The following is an 18,384-nucleotide window of genomic DNA, read 5'->3' as shown; positions in this document are numbered from 1 at the left end:
GAGCTGTTTGCTTTAGGGGGGGGAAATACGATTAGCTTGTTCATCCGTCCTGGGAAAACATCATCCAGCAACGAGCAGCAAAGAGAGCAAGTTTTCAGGGTGGCAGAGAGACCTTTGGGACTGGCACTGAGGAGCGGGCAAGGCCACCGGCTGCTACTAGCCAAGCTCCAGCCCTCGGTGGGGTCCCCGTGGGGTGGCAAGAGCAGCGGGGAGGGAGCACCAGTGCAGCAGCCACCTCCACGTGACCCTCCATCCCTGCTCCCACCGGAGAGACCTGGCAGGAGCCCGGCAGCTTCGTCGGACCTGGCCAAAAGTCACGCAGGCACGAGCATAGCCGGGCAGAAGCAGCAGCCTCAGCCCCCGCAGCCCCATGTCGTGGGGTGCGGGGCAGCACCTGCCCCCTGGGCTCCCCAGGGCCACGCTGCGGAAATCAGGTAAGCCCAGGGCCCCCTGAGCCGCTCCGGGGGGTCCCCGCTTCTCTGCCAGCTTCCCCCTGCAGGGACGCGCTGCTGAGCCCCCGTGGGATCAGTCTGCACTGCATACATGTTTATGCACAGGTGACTTCAGACCCTGTTTTAAATTTTCTTAGAGATATCATGTTACTTTAATACTTCAGTAGCTGGTTGAGATGCTGCCCTTCTGCTTCTGCTTTTCAAAACAGACCCGTATCCCACAAGAAATTCTCCAAGCAAACCCACACTGCGATTCAAACCTTCTTCTTGGAGAGGCATTGGGTCGGACAGGGGGCACTTGCTAATACAATCCCTGCAAATCAACAGGGGAGGATTTTTTTCTCTGTGTTGAACAAAATACCTTTGATCTACCTTAAAACATCAATTAATGATTGATAGGCATCTCTATCATAGGCAGGCAAATGCACAGAGCAAATATTTGATGTGATATTAAAAGTAAGTTTGTGATTGAGAAATGCTGCTAAGCATCTGTCACTGCTTAACAAAACTAAACAAGCTGCTCCACATGCCACTTGCAAAAGGCACGGGGCTGACGTCCCTTGGTGATTGCTAACAGAGTGGGATTCCAGCCTTGTTATCTTTGCTTATCACAGCCCAAGGTAATTAAATGAAATGATTAACCAGCACACCCAATCCTGCCTGCCTGCAGGCAGAGGGGATCTTGCTGCTGCCTGACTGTACAAGCATTTCCAGCGTTAGCCAACACAAAACAGGGGACCAGTAACTTCTACACACCAGACAGCTCAGCCAGCTCCAAACCTGCCGGGATTTCTCTCTTCCAAATACATGTGCATGAGTGCAAAGCCCAGCAGGTGACCGTGGTGACACTCGGGGTCCTTTACACTTGAGGTGATCGCAGCTGGTGGGGTGTGAGCAGCCCGAGCTGAGCCAGTGCCTGCTCTGTGCCCCCCCTTACGCAGCTGCAGCGCTGGTGTAAATGGGGGACCCCAGCCCCGCAGACTGCAGTGCTGGCATGGCACTCAGCAAGGGTGGGCAGGACTGGGGGCACTGGCTGGACTGGGGAGACTAGCTATACTGGTGGGAGAATACTGCCTGTACTGGTGGGGAGCAATGGCTGTACTGGTGAGAAGCACAGGCTGTACTAGTGGGGGAACACTGGCTATACTGGTGCGCAGCACTGGCTGTACTGGTGGGGAGTCCCATCCCCAACATGTACTCAGCAGAGAGGCAGAGGCGGGAACAGGGGTGACATGTGGCAGCAGTGCTGGGAGCTGCAGGGCCGTGTCCCCCTGCCCTGTTTTACAGTTCCATTAGGGTTTTATTTCCTTTCCAACCCCGCAACCTCATGGGGTTTATTCCTGAACATCAGGGCTGAGCAAAGGTGAGAGGACCCAGGGCATGCACGCCTGCTCCCCTGAGGCAGCCACATCGAGTTACATTCACCTTATTGCATTATAAATACCAGAATTAGCCTTGCTTAATTATTTAAAACTATAGATTAAAAGCAGACAAAGGCTCTTTGCCTCCTTTCCAGAGCACGCGTATCATTTATCGGTGATACGGTCACCTGGTGACAAGCAAGGGGGAGCATGCCAGGTCCCTCAGTATGCTCCGGAGCTGCCAGCACAGCAGGAACCAGAGGAGAGGAAAATCACAGTGAGGATGGGAACTGGTACCATCTCATCCAGGGAGGGTAACAATTAGCATCTGCCAATCTTTGGGCTTGTATTATTATTATTGTTGTTGTTGTTGTTGTTGTTGTTGTAATTACTGTTACTACTACTATTATCATCATCAATATTAACATCATCATTATTAAAAACATCATCATCATCCATCACCAGGGCAGTAAGCCACAGCAGTCGTTGAACTAATGTGAAGGAACGACAGGTATTTTGTTCTGAACAGCGACCTGGGATTAGTCGGGGCGTTAAGGTGCATTTTTGTGGGCTCAGCCACAGGGACTCACCAGCCAAAGAGCTTCCAGGCACCGTGAGCCTCCCCGCCGGGTAGCACCCACATCGCCCCACTAAAGTTGGCACCTGGGGGCCTCGCTCTGCCCTGAACCTACCAACCATGCAGAAAGCGGCTTTGGAAAGCAAGTGCCCAGCTTTGAGGTCAAAGCATTTGTCCTCCCAGCAGCAAATCCTCCGCAACCCAGTTGCACACCCAAAAGCTGCTCTCACTGCACAAAGTTTTGGGGCTAATGGAGACCGACATGCAATTGTTTCCCTGCCCCACGATGCCAACCCCAGCTATTCTGTGCTTCTAAAATACAATTAATTAATGTTAGGAAAATCACGCAAAGTAGCAAATGCCATCAACTCAAGAATCCAAAGTGAAAGACAAACTTTCAGCTTCTTTCTTTGTAGGACTTACCATACAGCATGACCTTTTCTGCCACTGCACTCTCATGGGTAAAGCTGTAGGGCCAAACTCCAGCTCCACTTCAGACAGTGGAAATGCATTGACTGAAAGTTCATGCTCTAAAATGAAAAAATAATGTTAGCTTCTGGTTAACAGGTAGAATTGTACGTGTACCAGTGCTTAAAAGAAACCAAGGCTAGTTTAAAGATTCCATGCACATGCACGTGTAAACCCTTGCAGGGTGGGGTGTGAGGACAGGCTCGCCCCTCTCAGCCTTCCCAAGGAGGAGGGGTGTGAGGGATGGTGCCCTCAACCTGGGGAAAGGAGGGCTCCTGGGGAGCAGATGCCATCAGGAGCCATAGCCCAGAAAAGAGAAAGTTCCCCCCATAACTGCGGTTAAATGTGTCAGAAACTCACGTTATTTCCCTGGCTCAGGTTACTTGTGTAAATAGCTTTAAACTGGCTCTGCTGACCCATATTAAGTGTGTTGGTTTTGCAGTCACCTTACTTGTGGGATGTGTATGACCAGCTTCTTTCAGCAGCCCTTCGTTAATCTGCTGGTTCTTTAAAAAAGACACATTAATGAATAAATCCCAGGCATCCAGAAAACCAGAGGTTCTTGTCTGTAGCCACAGTTTTTAGTGCTCATTTCTACCCAGGAAAAAGTCCCTTGGGTCAGTAGTGTCACAAACCCAGATCTAGGTCTCTGACCTGGGGCGACCTGAGGTTTTTGCCCAGTCTCATCCTTTCTACCAAGTAACAGGGTTTCATAGATTTACAAATAGCAATTTCATCTGGGCTTTGATCCCATTCCCATAATAATGCCTTCTGCCTATTTTTACATGGATGGCATTTCACAGAGGCCCACTCTCTACCCAGAAAGGGATGTCCATACAATATTATTAACAAGAGCAGTTTGGTCATCTTCTGCCCCTATTGACCAACCTCTTCTGAGATGCTCTAGTTGGAAAATCAGTTCTCAAATGACACAGACAGCAGAAATAAAAGACGGCAAACTATGTTTGCTTTATAGATTTCGGCTAAAGGTAACACTGACCTGTACTGCAGAAGACACCATCAACAGCTTTGCAAGTTAAGGATGCTGAGAAGCAAGAGGGCAGCACTGCATGGGGCAGGGCACGCTGCGGAGCAGGGCTGCCTATGGTGCTGAAGGAATTGAAACTCGGTTTGCAGGTGGCATGGAAAAGGGCCATGAGATGCACAGGGGAAGGGCAAGAGGGTCACAGAGGGGCAGGACATCGAGGAGAGTTTGGCAAAACAAAAGTCATGGAGGAGGAGGCATTTCACATGAAAACCCGCAAAAAGCAGTTGGTGTCCTGCTGCACCCTCCCTTCTCCCACACAGCTGCAAGTTGAGAGGTGCTGGGGAGGAGTCCAGACCTCCACCCTACAGCTTTCTAAACCCAACAGCTATGGATTAATTTTCTTTTTAGTTTCTTTTGGTTTTCCCCTTGTGAAGAACGGCTGGAGCCATGCACGCAGCCATAAGCAGAGCTGGACCCCTCAGGTTACCTGCCCTTTCCAGGGCCATTAATCCCCTTAACATTCCTGGGGATTATTTCCATCCCGACAGGACGGTGCAGCAGGCTGCCAGCAGCAGCGCAGGGAGCAGCACACACACGTGGTCCCGACACAGAGGGGCTCACAGGGCAACCCACCACGGAGAGACAAGTCGCTTAATCTTAAATAAATACTCTGTGAAGGGCATCTCCTCCGAGTGAAGGAAACCAAAACGCAGCGGCAGCAAAGGGGAGTGTAGATCAGCTCCGGCCGCAGCCAAGCCCCCGTGTCTGATGCCTGTCCCTGGGCATGAGCCAGCCCTCCTCCTCCTCTCCAGGAGCCCACTAAAACCTTTCTCCTTCCTCTGGGCTGCACAAAAGCCACTCAGCACCCCAAGTGGCACACTGTGTTCTACGCTCCTATTTAATGTATTATTTGCAACATTCAGGTTTTCAAATGCATTTAATACTGCATCAAAACTGCCTGATATCCTGTTCCCCAAAAGACTGGGGCTAAGCATAATCAGAAGTGGAAACAATTTGCCCAAGGATTGCAGACTGAGGATTTTATCGCAAGTCTCCCGGGAATTGGGGGATTTATAAGCATTTCCAGGTGGTCTGAGCAGGAATTTGGGCTTTGCTTTAGGTCAGAACAGACCAAAATATTAAAATGTTTTCTCCTCCAGCCAGTGCCACACCCTGGGGCAGGAGGGTGGTTGGTCTCTGGGCCATCTCCAAGATGCTGAATATTCCCTGTGAGGTCTCCTAGAAAACTAATCAAGACTGGGAGCTCTTTTCACAGCTACAGTTGGGAGAGGAGATAATGCCACGCATGAAGTCCAAGTATCTGCCAGTGGCCGTGGCCCTGGCCTCGTCATCCAGGCAGTCTTGCTTTTTACTTACAGAAAAGTTGCTTGGAAATGTACATTTCCTAGAAAGCCTCAGGCTTCTAGAAATGACGAAAGGGAAAATATTTAAAAGCAAGCAAAAGACTGAGTATGTCAAAGCAAACACAGCTACTTTTTATAAGCAGCACTCCAAAGCAGATCTATTTAAAAGGTCATGCTGTCTTTCTGAGTACAGCAGAGGGTATTAAAATGCACATGTATTTTTTTGTTTATATCTTGCCAAGAACAATATAAAAATGTCTAACACCTTCTGCTGATTTATGATGGTGGCCAAGGAGGTGCCAGAGCAGAGCCTTGTTCATTGATCTACGGCTGAATCATGCAAAAACAGACATCCTGCTGTAAATCCACTGCAGAGACCTGGCTTGATTTATACCTCCAGCACTATAAATAATGACAAAAAGCAGCCTGATAGCAGTCTGTCTCCCCTTACATGGACATGAATTACATTAGGTCTTGAAGATGATAGATCTACTCCACAAGAAACATTTTGCACTGGGTCCCTATCTGCCAACCTGCAGGAGAAAGGATGCCCCGTCCTTACTCCCAGCATAACCCCAAGCTGTGTTTCAGGAGCACCAATATTTTTATATTCTCATTTTTCTTTTTCTGCTCAATGCAGATGAAGGCATTCCTTGAATTGTTTCAGATTGAAGTCTTCTGAAGGTTTAAAGTGCTATTTTTGTAAGTGAGGTTCAAGGCTCCTTCCAGTCCTGGCCAGGGACAAGCTTGGGGCTTTGACTTTGTCCCCCAGGCAGGCAGCAGCACTGACACCCACTGGAAGCCAAACCCTCGAGGTCAGTGTCTGCACACCCCCAGGCACAGCTGGCACAGTGAAAACCAAGCTCAGAGCTACCTGCTGTGTCCTGGCCCCCACAGTATTGTTCAAGCAAACTGCACTCATTGTGAGGACTTTTGCATGCTGATTTAACAGCCGCCTGGCCAGAAATGCTTCCAGTTGGTTTCAGTTCCTCCCACTCCTTCCTTCCCAGTATTTTCTTCATTTCTACTAATTTCAGGGAAAAGTTCCCCATCTGCCTCCAGTAAATAAGTTGATAAATTGCTGCTTCTTTGTAAGCCGCAGCCATGCAACGTTAGATTGCTGCAGTCTGGAAATAACTACATTAGCCAAGCCAAAACCTTCAGGCTCGCCACGGTGCTCCCCCAAAATACTGCAGAAGCAGAGGGTCCCCCAAGGCAGGGAGGGGCCCTTCCCTGATCATCCTGGGTGTCTGGGGGTCGGAAACACCACAAGACCAAGCTGAAGGGCTGGATGACACCTTGCAATAGCGTTGTACGCTGCTGGGCGTTAGCCCTATGTGGATGTGGGGACAGCCTACCCTGAGCGAATCTCCCAAGATCTGAGTCTTGGAGATAGGGAAGAAGGGACTCCCACCCACTCCTGAGTTGCAAAAGAAAGCCCATACATCATGGAGGCATGGGGAAAACAGTACTTTATAAGTAACAGTGCTGCACCAGTGCCCCAAGAGCTAGTACAGCTTAGCGGCAGGGCCTGAGAACTACTTGATATAGAAAAAAAATACCAAAGTCACTAGAGTTACAGCCTTTTACAGCATCCAGGTTGATCCTTCAGGCTTGGTTGGTCATGTAATCCTTCCACGCTCGCTGCCCGCTGCATTATCCCCTAACTGAGCACAACAGGTGGATTTAAGGTGGACAAATTCAAAATTGACAGCCCCAGCCCTTCTCCTGCTGTGCAGCAGGATTTGATACCCAGCACACAAGCAAGCACGGGCATCTCTGTCACTGGAGACAGCTCTGGTCTAAACGATGGCACACGAACAGTGGGAAAAGGGCAACAGGATGACAGAGTGACACTGACACTAGTCTGTTAGTAGAGCTGCCCAAAACCAGTGTTTCCATTAAAAACACCTGCCATTTTATTAAAGTTACTCCATGGAGAGACTTTTTGTTTGAAGAATGAAGACATTGCTTTGCCATTTGAAATGGGAGCTCATCCATTTCATTCATGCCAAAACAAACCTTTGCTTTTGTACCTTCCTTCCTTGTCTTTTGTCTGCCGCTTCTCCTGTGAAAAAAAGACCGGAGAGGAAGTAGAAGAAAAAAAACAAAGCAATTTTACCCCAGTCAAAACGTTTTCTCATTGTTCAAAAGCTGGCTTTCACCTAACAAAAATTAGCCATAAATTGTGCTGCCTTAAACCTTGACTGTTCTTCAGTCTCTGGAAGGCAACGCTAAGCCCCCAGTTTCAGCCTGCGGTGTTGGCCCCGCAGGGGTTTGAGTCAGCCTGGCACTTGCCATCAAACATCAAACCACACCACCTTCCCTTCTGCCAGCAGTGATGTATGATCCTAGAGGAAAATAATTTCATACAAGAAATCACCGGTTTCAGCTTCCAAGCGCCCTTTAAATACGTACCAAACTATTCACCCCAATTACACTCATGTAATGGGCTCTGATTTGTTTCTCTTTGTTCCCAAAGCAGTAGGGCACTGGCCACATTAACATTCAATAAAAAGTTGTTTGATATTGAATCATTTCTTCAGCAGTATTATTCCTTACACAATTCTGTTTGATTGCAATCCACTTCACATTTGATAAGTACTTACTGACTAAGAAAGAATGACCTAGCCTGCTTTCTCTTGCCTTTTTTTATTGATTTCTCTTTTAAAAGGGTTTTATTCCTTTTATACATGAGATTGCAATAAGAGCAAGAGGCAACATTACTGAACAACTGTTTTCCTTGCTGCTCTACCAACCCATATAGCTTCACACTAGGCCCCCAAAAATACTGTAATAATGAGACACTTACAGACATGGAGCTGCCTACACCCTTTTCCTGGGACTTTTTATTCTTACTGGTAACCTTCCAAATTGTTCAAATGAATAGCCAGGAATAAATTGCTCTTTCTGAGTCCCTGATTAGACCGTACACTGAATAATTGTAGGCAGCCCCACTGTGCTCTGCATTTAAAGACACAGCCCACCACATGCAGTTTGTCTTATAACTTGTGCTTTGCACTCACTTTGTGTAGGGTTTTTTGTAAAGAAGAAACGTAGAGCACTTGGAAAATACCAACAGTGAACGTGCCCTGTGGTTTGCCTGAAATCCAAGCTGCCATCGCTTCCAAAACAGTGGGTTCTTGTTCTTACATCCAGAACATACAAATTATCACAGTACAATTACATACTGCATGGGCGAATGATGCTTTTCTTGGCATTGGGCTCGATCCTGATTATTAGGCCTGCAGGATATCAGCAAAATCTTTCCTTGACAAGAGGCTTCAGATACAGCAGCACTTCCTTGGACCCCTCAAACCCCACAGCATCCCCCTGTGCTAAGGGACTGACAGCCTCAGCCAGGATGACCAAAGCAGCAGCTCAGCATAGTCCACATCCATGGCTGTTTCTAGTTTTAGTTAGACCTATCTTGCATTAATTAATCCTTGGCACTAAATGCTGCAGCCACTGAAGCAAGCGGCTGACAAGTAGTTTAAGTCATCTAATTAATATGTGTCTTATCAAAAAAAAAAGTGAATATTTTTTACAACATCTAAAAAGCCCACACCAGCACATGGAGGCACGTGCAGACAGACACTGACACGGGTGCTGAGCAGCTGGGCAGGCACCATCTCTTCTCCTCTGTCTTGCCCAGGGGAGGAGAGCTCCAGCACGTTCCCACAACACAGCAGGGTAAGACTTCTCATGCAAACACCTCTCTTTTCTTCCAGCGTCGATGTACACTGAAATACAGCGGGAGCAACCAGACAGTGGGAATATCCTGAATCAGCCAGACTACATAGATGGAAACCCAGACCTCATAAAACCTAAAAAGCTCCTAAATCCTGTAAAAGCCTCGAAGAGCCACCAAGAGCTGCACAGAGAGCTGCTGATGAACCACAAAAGGTAAGAGGAGGTTGCAGCCTGCCACTGGAGTGGTCTGAGAGGTGCTGAGCTGTCAGAGCTCAGCAGCCAAGGCTCAAACACTAGCGAGAGCCTGCAAGTTGGAAGGGCACAATAAATCCCTTCACTTGCAAACAAACACAGTGTAAAACTTGCTGTAGCCCTTTCCTCTTTTCTCTGATGTGACAGTTTCTTTTAAAACAAAAGCAGAACGCAAAGCCCCCTGCTCTGCCACCCTGAAGCATCAGCTAGCACTTCTTGGAGCTGCTTGATATTCCCACCCACCTCAAGCCACAGGCACCGGAAGATGAGAAGCATCCCTACAGCCCCTTTCTTGGTGTCCCACACATATTTTCTTCCTGGTCCTTGTTTTTGTATATCTCCATCACTGACTTGCCAAGTCCCCAGCAATGTACAGCATTCCTGTGTGCTTTAAGGTCAACCCAGAGGCAGGAAGAGGTGCAGGCTGGATGGAGCCATTGAAAGCTGGGAGAGCACCAGAGTGAGATCATCTGTACAAGGAGAAGGATAAACACTCTCCCTAAAAATCAAACAGATAAAGATAGTCTAGAATTCACATTCCTGACGTCCTACCCCATCACCCCAATTTAACTCTTTGGGGGTACAGATGCAACATCAGGAAAATTACACCAGTGCCTGGGAACCTATAACCACATCATTCCTTTGCGGCAACTGTCTGAACGTCAGCGCAATAAAAGCATACTCAGTTCAGAGGCTTTTTAGCACAGCAAGAAATCTGCTGGCTTTATATTGACATTTTCTGAACACCCTGAAATATTCTGACACGATAGCACTTTGGCCGTCTAATTAAAAGGAGCACAGCCTCTGTTCAAAAGGACTACAGTCATCACAAGAACCAGACACATATATTAATTCAGCAAACAATCAAGCCTGCCAGCAGGGTGCATTAATCAATACTGGCACTGGCTAGGCTTGGGTTTGATTTGATTTTCCCAGAATCAGAAGAATTACAGGGACCATACCCAGGCCATTCTCTGGCATCAAGGCAGAGGTAACTATACCAGGCAGATATTTTTAAAACTCTCTGGCTTGAGAGTGACCATATCCTGCCTAGTCATACTGCTCAGTTTAAAGGCTTGCCACCAGCATTGGCTTTGATCTCAGAGAACATTATTCCAGCCTAGCCACGATGGAACAAAGAATCAAGAAATCCCTGCAACGGAGGTGGCAGAGCCGAATGGTGGCAGACAGGGTACAGACCCCACAGCATCAGACTGAGCTGAACATCAAACTGGCAAACAAAAAGTACATCATCACTTTGTATTCTAGTTCTATGTCTGACACCATGTTACATCCATATGTGCCATCAGATACTGGCAGGAGGCAGCTCCACTGCAGCCATCCTGCATCTCCTGACCCCTCTCCTTATAGTCCTGTATGTCTCAGGCATCAGTTTAAACCTGCTTTGGTTCTGGCCTCCCAAATATTTTTCAGCAAATATGTGAAACAAACCCTACTGCAAACAATAATCCATCATTGCTGGTTTCTTCTCACTCTCAAATCCACCAGTTTTGCTTCCTGCCACGTTACTATAGAGGGAGAGAGGGAAGAAGGGGAGAGAGAAGGATCTATGACTTGCTCCTGTTTCTGCTTTGCTGTTGGTTTTCCCCCTTAAGCAGCAGGGAGAAGCAACTCAAATCAGCAGCTTGTGCAACAAAACCCTTATCTTAGTCAACACCTCTGGATACTAACAACACAGGCTGATTAAATCAAAGAGTAGTAACAAATCCACAGGCACCATTGCAAGCTGTGTCTCCAGCAAGCCAAGGCAGGTTTGCCTTCTCTCAAGTCTTGGGAAAAGCATTTCTGCAGCATCCAAGTTCTTCTTGCCTTGAAAAACCATCATGAAAGCTTGAGGCCAACACTATAGCTACCTTCACTGATGTTGCCATGAACTTTGTCCTGTCATAAAGCAAAACAATAAATTACAATAGGAAGCATCGTTAAACTTGGCACTGGAAAGATGCAAGCACTGGTCCGCAGCCATGTTGTGACAGCACAGAGGTTTTGCTGCATCTAGAGAGCATTTCCCTCTCCTGCCTGCCAGTTCAGTTTCTCATGATGCGAGATATCACCTCAGCGCCTGCCACCTTGCCAAGAAAGCTCCGTAATTCACAGGGTTTGATGTCTCTGCTTTCAAACGACCTTAGCAGAAACCAGCCAGCCTTTGGTCAACAGAAACCTCCCACTGCTGGGAAGCAGATTGCATTAACAGTGCACACCAACCCACCGTGCCCTGGGCAAGCCCTTAGCACAGACATGGGGAGTTCCCCTCCTCACCTCAAAACAGACCTTCACCCACAGGAACACCAAACACCCCACATTTTACAATGCAACTTGTAAATACTCTCAGCCAATCGATTTAAATGAGTGTTAAACCCAGCTCATGAAAGCAGTCAGGCCCCACTCCTTCCCTGCGTGTGGCAGCTATGAGGTCTTCAACTCCTTCTCCTCAAAAATACAACTTCAGTCAACTACTTCTAGTCCTGTATTTTCTTTCAAGATTACTTACATTCCAGCTGCTATTGCAGAAGATAACCTGCATAAACCAGCCTTGACCACTTCTTAATAACCTGTTCTTCAGTGACCAAAATTCTGTGCAGGTGCAATAAAGTCTCCCCTAAATTCAGCAAATGTTTGACTTCCCAGCAGCTTCGGGTTTTGCCTCTCTCTGGGTAGGGCTCAGCAGGGCAAAGAGTCACTGCTTTTAGTGATTTAAGCCAGGAAGCTGATGGACTTTACAAAGGCAGATTCCTTTTGGCACAAAGGACATGAGTTGGTCAAACCACCATCCTGGAGGGCAGGAACCGTCCTATGACCATGCAGGAGCACATCTGGACTTGTTCCACATTCACCCATAGCCCTACACATCCATAACTACTCCCATGCTTCCAGGGGTGCAGAAGTTGGTGGAAAGGTGCCCAGGGTCAGCTGCAGGAGGTAAATCTCAGTGTCTAAATTCAGGCATGGCAATATTCAAAGTGTTAGGTTTCTGAAATTTGTTTGCAGAACTTCTTTCATCTCTTTACCACATATTTCTGCCTTGCCTGCATGTCCTTGCCATTATCCTGTGATGCCACCCCTCACAGAGCAGGGCTTGGAGCAGCCCCGCTTCATCTGAGATGCTTCGGGTGGCCGAAGGGGAGCCAGGCACTGTGCCATCGGCACTCGGGCTTCCAGGAGAAAAGGACATTTCATTTTGGCCTCTTGACCCAAACTCTCCATGTCAACAGAGGGATCGCAAGCCCTCAGCTCTGAAGCAAAGCTGGGATGCAACGGGGAGGGAAGGAACTGCCAGGACAATTATTGCAGATCAATGACTACCCCTGCTGGTGGAAAAAAAATCGTCATTATTTAAAATGCCCTCAACGCAGCTGAATCCGTCACTGACATAATTAAAACTAGCAACAGCAGGAGCCAACAGAAGGTCCCATTTCCACACCTGACCCAGAAAGCTGTGCCACCTCAATGTAATGGGATTAACAAAAACTTCCAGCACCACAAGCCCCATCACGAACAGCAAACACAGTGCCCGCCCAAGGCAGCCCAAGGCACCATCCCAGCAGTAAGGGACGGCGGGATGGGTTTGTAGACCAGGTCTCCCATGTTTCCATTTAGGACCAAAAAGAGTTTTGGCGTTGCTGGACTGGCAGTAGTTACACTCCAGGGTGTAAGTGCTCTGGCCCTGATTTATCTGCTTTTCATCCACAGAGGTTTGAGCATGGAGAGCAAGCCAGAGCTGCAGCGGGTCCTTGAGCACCGACGGCGAAACCAGCTCATCAGACAGAAGAAGGAAGAGGAAGAGGCAAAGAAATTGCAGTCTCCTTTTGAAAAAGAGCTATTAAAGAGGCACCAGAGACTGGATCAGGTAGAACTGAGTTTTCAGCCATCCCCAGGTTATCCTAAACACCCTGCAGGAGGCACAGACCACAGGGGAGATGGGTGAACTGAGGCTCAACCCGAGGTATAACATTGTTACTCCTCCGTAAAACAGAAGCCACAGTATGTCCTTCACTGCTGCCCCACGCAGCTGCAGCACCCTCATCCTCACAGTGGGACCCACCTCGTTTGCACCACCTTGCCCAGAACCATCACCACACACCACTGGCCCTGAGGCTCCTCCAGGTCCCATGTGGTGTCCTTGGGGTGTGTTTTCCAGTTGAAAGCACCCCAAATAGCACAGAGGGCTGTTCCAGCACCTACCACAGGGGTGCTCAGGACCCTGGGGTGAGGGGTGAGAGGCTGTGGAAGTGCTGGAAGGTGCAAGCCCTGCTGCAATCACACCCTGCTTTTGGGAGCAGTTCCTGGCATGTACCCTGGCCAAAAATATTTCTGGGGAAAGCAATATTCAGGAGCACAGCCATGCCCTGGGTGCTCTGCACCTGTCCTCTTACCCAAACCCATGCAAGGAGCAAGCAGACTTGTTGCCACTGAAAATAAAGCCATTCCCTGTCCTACATGCCCGTATTTGCACTGCAAATGGATGAAAGTAGTTTATTTAATTAACGGCACAATAGTTCCTTTGCAATAATATCAGCAAAGCCAGGATCACTTGAAAATCAAAGCCCAGGACTCTCAGAGAAGAACCAGGAATATGAAACAAGGTGGTTTAGGGATAGATCCATAAAGACTTTGCATGTAAAAGTGAGTCAGTACACCTTACACCCCCCCTTAGACAATAATCTAATGCTGAGAGCTTTTCCCAGGCTCACAGGCCTCTTTTGCTGGGAAGGATTCAAACCTCCTCCTCCCTCCTAGGTCTGAAGTGAAGCACTCCCCTGCTTTTCTGTTGCAGATGTTCCTCCTTGGAGAAAAAAAAAATAATAATGTTTCAATGAGACACAAAAGAGACTAAGGATAAACATGGCTCTGGTGTAATGGTTTGGAAAAAGAGAGCGCTGACATGTGCACTACACACTCATTAAACTTTGGGCAATAATAACTGGACACCCAGCAATAATGAAACCTACCACCTTAATGTAGCTAATGCACTTTTGTCCTTTAGTATGCACAGATAATGGTGACTCTTCTTTCTTACAGCTGGAGAAAGAGCAGCAGAAGCAGGAAGACCATGCACCAGAATTCATTAAAGTCAAGGAAAACCTGAGAAGAACATCGACGGTGACTGGGATCGAGAAAGCAGCATAGCTTCTGCCAAAACTCAACGGGGATCCTACCAAGGCCGACGCTAACACATACACGCTGACATCTCTGTACATGCTGGACATTCACAGCCGCGTCGTTGGGGCTACTTACGGCTATTAACACTTGCTCCAGTAGAAGGCACAAAAAATGGTATTCCCAGCCCAGGAAGGTATCACTGGGGAAAAGGTGCAGTATTCACGGAAGAAGTACTCACATGAGGAGACGCAGAGAGAAATGATGTTATTTTCCCCCCCAGATTGTGGGTGCACGATAACCTCCAGCTAACTCTTGGTTAACCCTTGAGACACTGTGACCATTTAAGCCAGGAAATGGTGGATGGATGGTGTGGGGGACTCATGCTTCTTCATGGAGGCAGGCTCACCAGGCATGGGGTGACAGAAGGGCAGCTGCAGCTCTGGAGAACCTCCTGGAAACCTGGCATGGTAACTAAAATGGACAATCTACATATTACTGAGAACAGCCCAGGTGACTGTAATGGCTTTCCCAAGGGTCAACTGGTATTGCACCAGTGTGCAAGCCAAGCCTGGCTGAGGCTGTGTGTCCCAGCAGCACACCCATACTATTAGCAAAATCAACCTCTGTGTGCCCATACCAATGCAGCACAGGCAGGTGCAACTGTTCTTCACAAGCACCTTTAAACTGCATTTCAAATCTGCTAGAAAATAGCTATTTAGGCATTTTCATGCTCAGGCAGACGTACGTTGGACTATACCATCAACGCTCCAAGTGGGAGGCAAATGCCCTCTGCAGAAAGCAAAAGCTGGGTGTTTTCAGCGTGGGTGTTCATGGAAGCGTGCAGTGAGCAGGCAGCAGATCCCTGTGCGTGTAGCAGACAGACAAACTGCTTCTTGCCTCTGGACTACTGAGCTTCAGCCCCTCACCCAGCAGCTGGACATGCGCTACCATAGGGACCCACAGAAAATATCCCGTGATTGAGAGTGGGTAAATAAAACAAATATCATACTGGTGTCAGGCCGCTGTCCTGTTAACCACCCTGCACACAGCTGGCATCTGTACGCACCAGGGGCTACAGGGCACGTAGGTACTGATGCAAACTATTTGTCCCTGCTTCTCATCCCCTTCTCCAGAGGTCAGAGCTGCCTCTTTTCAGTTGCCACCTTGCAAAGCTAAAAATCTTCTTGCTGCTGGTATAGCAGAGCTGAGATAGATGGTGCATTTGCATCAGGTGTGGCCAGAGCCTATCATATTTATGGGGCACCCATGCCATGTTCACATCTAGAGCTAAAATTGCACCTTCAGGAAGATCTCAGCTGCTTGCTTCTCACATCAGTCCTGCTACAAAGCCTAAACAGCATAACTCACCCACTGCCTTTGAACACTGGCTCTTGAATGGCAAGCCTCAATGGACCTAGTCAGCTGGGAAGGTAATACCTGGTTAAACAATGTCTGCTATCCACATCTTCAGTGGATCCATATGTAAATTAAAGGAAACTGGGCGTTTATCACATATTTATTAAAAAGTTACCAATCCATTCCCTAGTCTCCCTGGTCCAGTGGGGTGTTTTGTTTCAGAGAACTGTTGCTCAGCCTGGCAGCTTGAGTAAAACATCTGAGCCACATCACCTGTCAAGAGCAGTGATACAGGTATGGGTTCACATGGCAGATTGGACCATAAAGGCCCTTAATTCAGTTTCAGTCCTTGAGAGCCCCATCTCATGGCACTGTCTCTGCAGTAGTTTTTAAGCCCCTTGCTTATCATGCTTATTCTAAACAAGATTTTGTTTCAGAAATCCAGTGCATGTGGTCACTATGGTCAAACAAGATCTGAAAGGATCTATTATGGCCTTTCCAACAGTGAAGCTTTTTATATAGGTTATGGTTAAAACCATGAGGAAGAAGCAGCATCAGTCAGTTTTTCAGGGGGTAAAACAAGCCAAATTTCTTCAAGAAAAAAAGGTGTTGCTAAGGATGCTTGTACACAGCTGTAAAGAATGCTGTGTGATACTCCACAGATAACATCGGTTTAAATAACAAGCCAGAATTACTGTGCTGGAGTTTTGTGAAGGGTTATGGCACAGATTAAGTAACCTTGATCAAAGAGCTCAGAAAAATTCAGCAAATTAATTTGTAATTTTGCCACAGATGGGAATGCACTTCAGGAGAGGCAATCTGTTCTTCCATATGCACCAGTGAAATCAGTGTTATCAGCTCACCTGGGCTGGGACCGGGGTATTTATGCAAGTCCTTGGGTGGGAGCCATCCAGTAAGCTCTGGGTAAGCTGCACGCTCAGCTCAGCAATGAAAAGGTTGAAAAGATTTTGCTGTGGTCTTCCTGAGTAGGCAAATATTATCTGAAAAAATAAAATAAAATCAAGGTGTCTCCCTTTGATGTGTTCACCAAGCACAGAGTGGGGCTGCACACCAACAGCCTGTGATTGCTAAGGGGTGCCTGGGTCATTTTCAGTGGGTGTCCAGAAGGGAAAGGGAGGGCCTGGTCATACTCTTCTGACTCAGGCTGAGCTAATAGAGCCACAAGAAATCCTTCCAGTGGTGGTAGAGATAGCAGAAAGCCCTGACCTGGCTCCCCCCTGGGATCCCAGGGGCTCTGAGCTGCACGGAACCACCAAACCAGCCACAAGCAGCCGGCACTGGTGGCTCCTGCGGAGCCGCGACAGGCTGTAGCAGCCCCATGACACACAGTGGGGCACATGGCTCCAGCCCTCCGTGACAGCACGTGGGAAATGATGCTTTTAATGTTCAAGCGTTGGCTTAAAAATCAGTTTTCCAACACAGCTCTTCTTACCCCTGCAAACTGATAACTGCCTGCCCAGCTGGGCCCAGACCTGGAGCCTGTACAACCTTCACCAATACTCTTGTGCTTCATGGCACCCAAAAAAACATCAGTGTAGGCATCACCAGGAAGATTTTTGGGGTATCTTTGTGTCTCTTTTAAATTAATTCCTCCCTATGCCCCTAAAACACATTCCTGAATAAATGTGGTGTATACAGAAGATACAGATTATCAGAGTATTGATGAAAGACAATTTTTTGCACTGTGTGTGTTGCCTATGTGGTATATAGTCTATATTTTGTGTTTGTGTTTATACATTTACATAAAAATATGTCATGCAACTCTACTTAATTAACTCACACTATTTAATCTGGACGCTTCTGAAGAAATAAACTAAATGATAATTGTATATTTTGTTCTTTTCCACAAGGAACTGAAAAAGCTCCGAGGATACAAGCAGACAATAGCCAAATAAACTCAAAGAACATAAAAATCAGTGAAGTCTGACAGCAACTCCTTTGTTAGTGCTGTGTTAACTTACTCATCAATGAGCTTTTTTTCATCATCCCCACCCAGTGCTGCATCCATTGCTTATCCCTACACGTCATCATAATTTGCTGAAAGTTTAAGGGCACAAAAAGTGTGGAATCAGGCTTTGTGCACTGAAACTTCCCATGTTTGATTTCTAAGTGGCCACAGATGCCCACCTGCCTGGCAGGGTAAGACCCACAAAGCCAAGGAAACACGTTGCCCTTTGATTTAATTTAAAAACTCAGTTTTGAACTGAAAGGTAATCCTTGCACTAGCGAGCTCACGTCATGATTTTTAAACATTTTTAAAGTGTTTAGCAGCAACCAAAGACCAGAGATTAAATAGATAAGAAAAAGAGGATGCTTCATACATGTGGGTCACACACACGATGCTCCCGGAGAGCCAGGACTAAAACTGAATGCAGCAAAGCAAATGAAAAGGACTTCTCTGTCTCATTAGCAGTATCCTTAATGGCAGAGACACCAACTTCCCGCTCAGAACAAGGCAGAGGTGGTACTTGGATGCATTTCTCTGACTCCAGATACCTGCTGGGGTTGCCACACTGGGAGCTACACAGCTTTCCGACCCTCCACACCCTGCAGCAGTGGTGTGGGCAGTTAGCTCATCGTTAGGGATGAGGGCTCATTGACTAAACCTGTTCTTCAGGTCAGGTTTCCAAAACATCTTCCCACCTTGTTGCTGCTTATAATAATAATAATACCTCACTTGTTATCCTGCCATGGTGGGTTGTGTACTTCATTTCCTGGCACAAGCAACGCA

The 18,384-nt window shown here is 47.5% G+C and overlaps 1 protein-coding gene across 1 annotated transcript; it reads left to right on the top strand.

Annotated features, from left to right (window-relative positions):
- Positions 1–243: 243 nt before the first annotated feature.
- Positions 244–17,569, top strand: FAM107A (family with sequence similarity 107 member A). Its single transcript, XM_074835849.1, has 4 exons — positions 244–434; positions 8,942–9,116; positions 12,867–13,023; positions 14,196–17,569. Exons 1-4 carry the CDS (start codon positions 371–373, stop codon positions 14,301–14,303), a joined length of 504 nt encoding a protein of 167 aa, XP_074691950.1. The 5' UTR covers positions 244–370; the 3' UTR covers positions 14,304–17,569.
- The last annotated feature ends 815 nt before the right edge of the window (positions 17,570–18,384 follow it).

The sequence above is a fragment of the Strix aluco genome, chromosome 11 (assembly GCF_031877795.1).
Source record: "Strix aluco isolate bStrAlu1 chromosome 11, bStrAlu1.hap1, whole genome shotgun sequence".
NCBI lineage: Eukaryota > Metazoa > Chordata > Aves > Strigiformes > Strigidae > Strix > Strix aluco.
This window is presented reverse-complemented; position numbering and strand designations above follow the sequence as displayed.

Coding starts and splice junctions, on each gene's coding strand:
- FAM107A (XM_074835849.1), top strand. CDS start 371: ATGTCGTGGGGTGCGGGGCAGCACCTGCCCCCTGGGCTCCCCAGGGCC. Junction 435..8,941: donor GGCCACGCTGCGGAAATCAG/GTAAGCCCAGGG, acceptor CTTTTCTTCCAG/CGTCGATGTACACTGAAATA. Junction 9,117..12,866: donor CTGCTGATGAACCACAAAAG/GTAAGAGGAGGT, acceptor TTTCATCCACAG/AGGTTTGAGCATGGAGAGCA.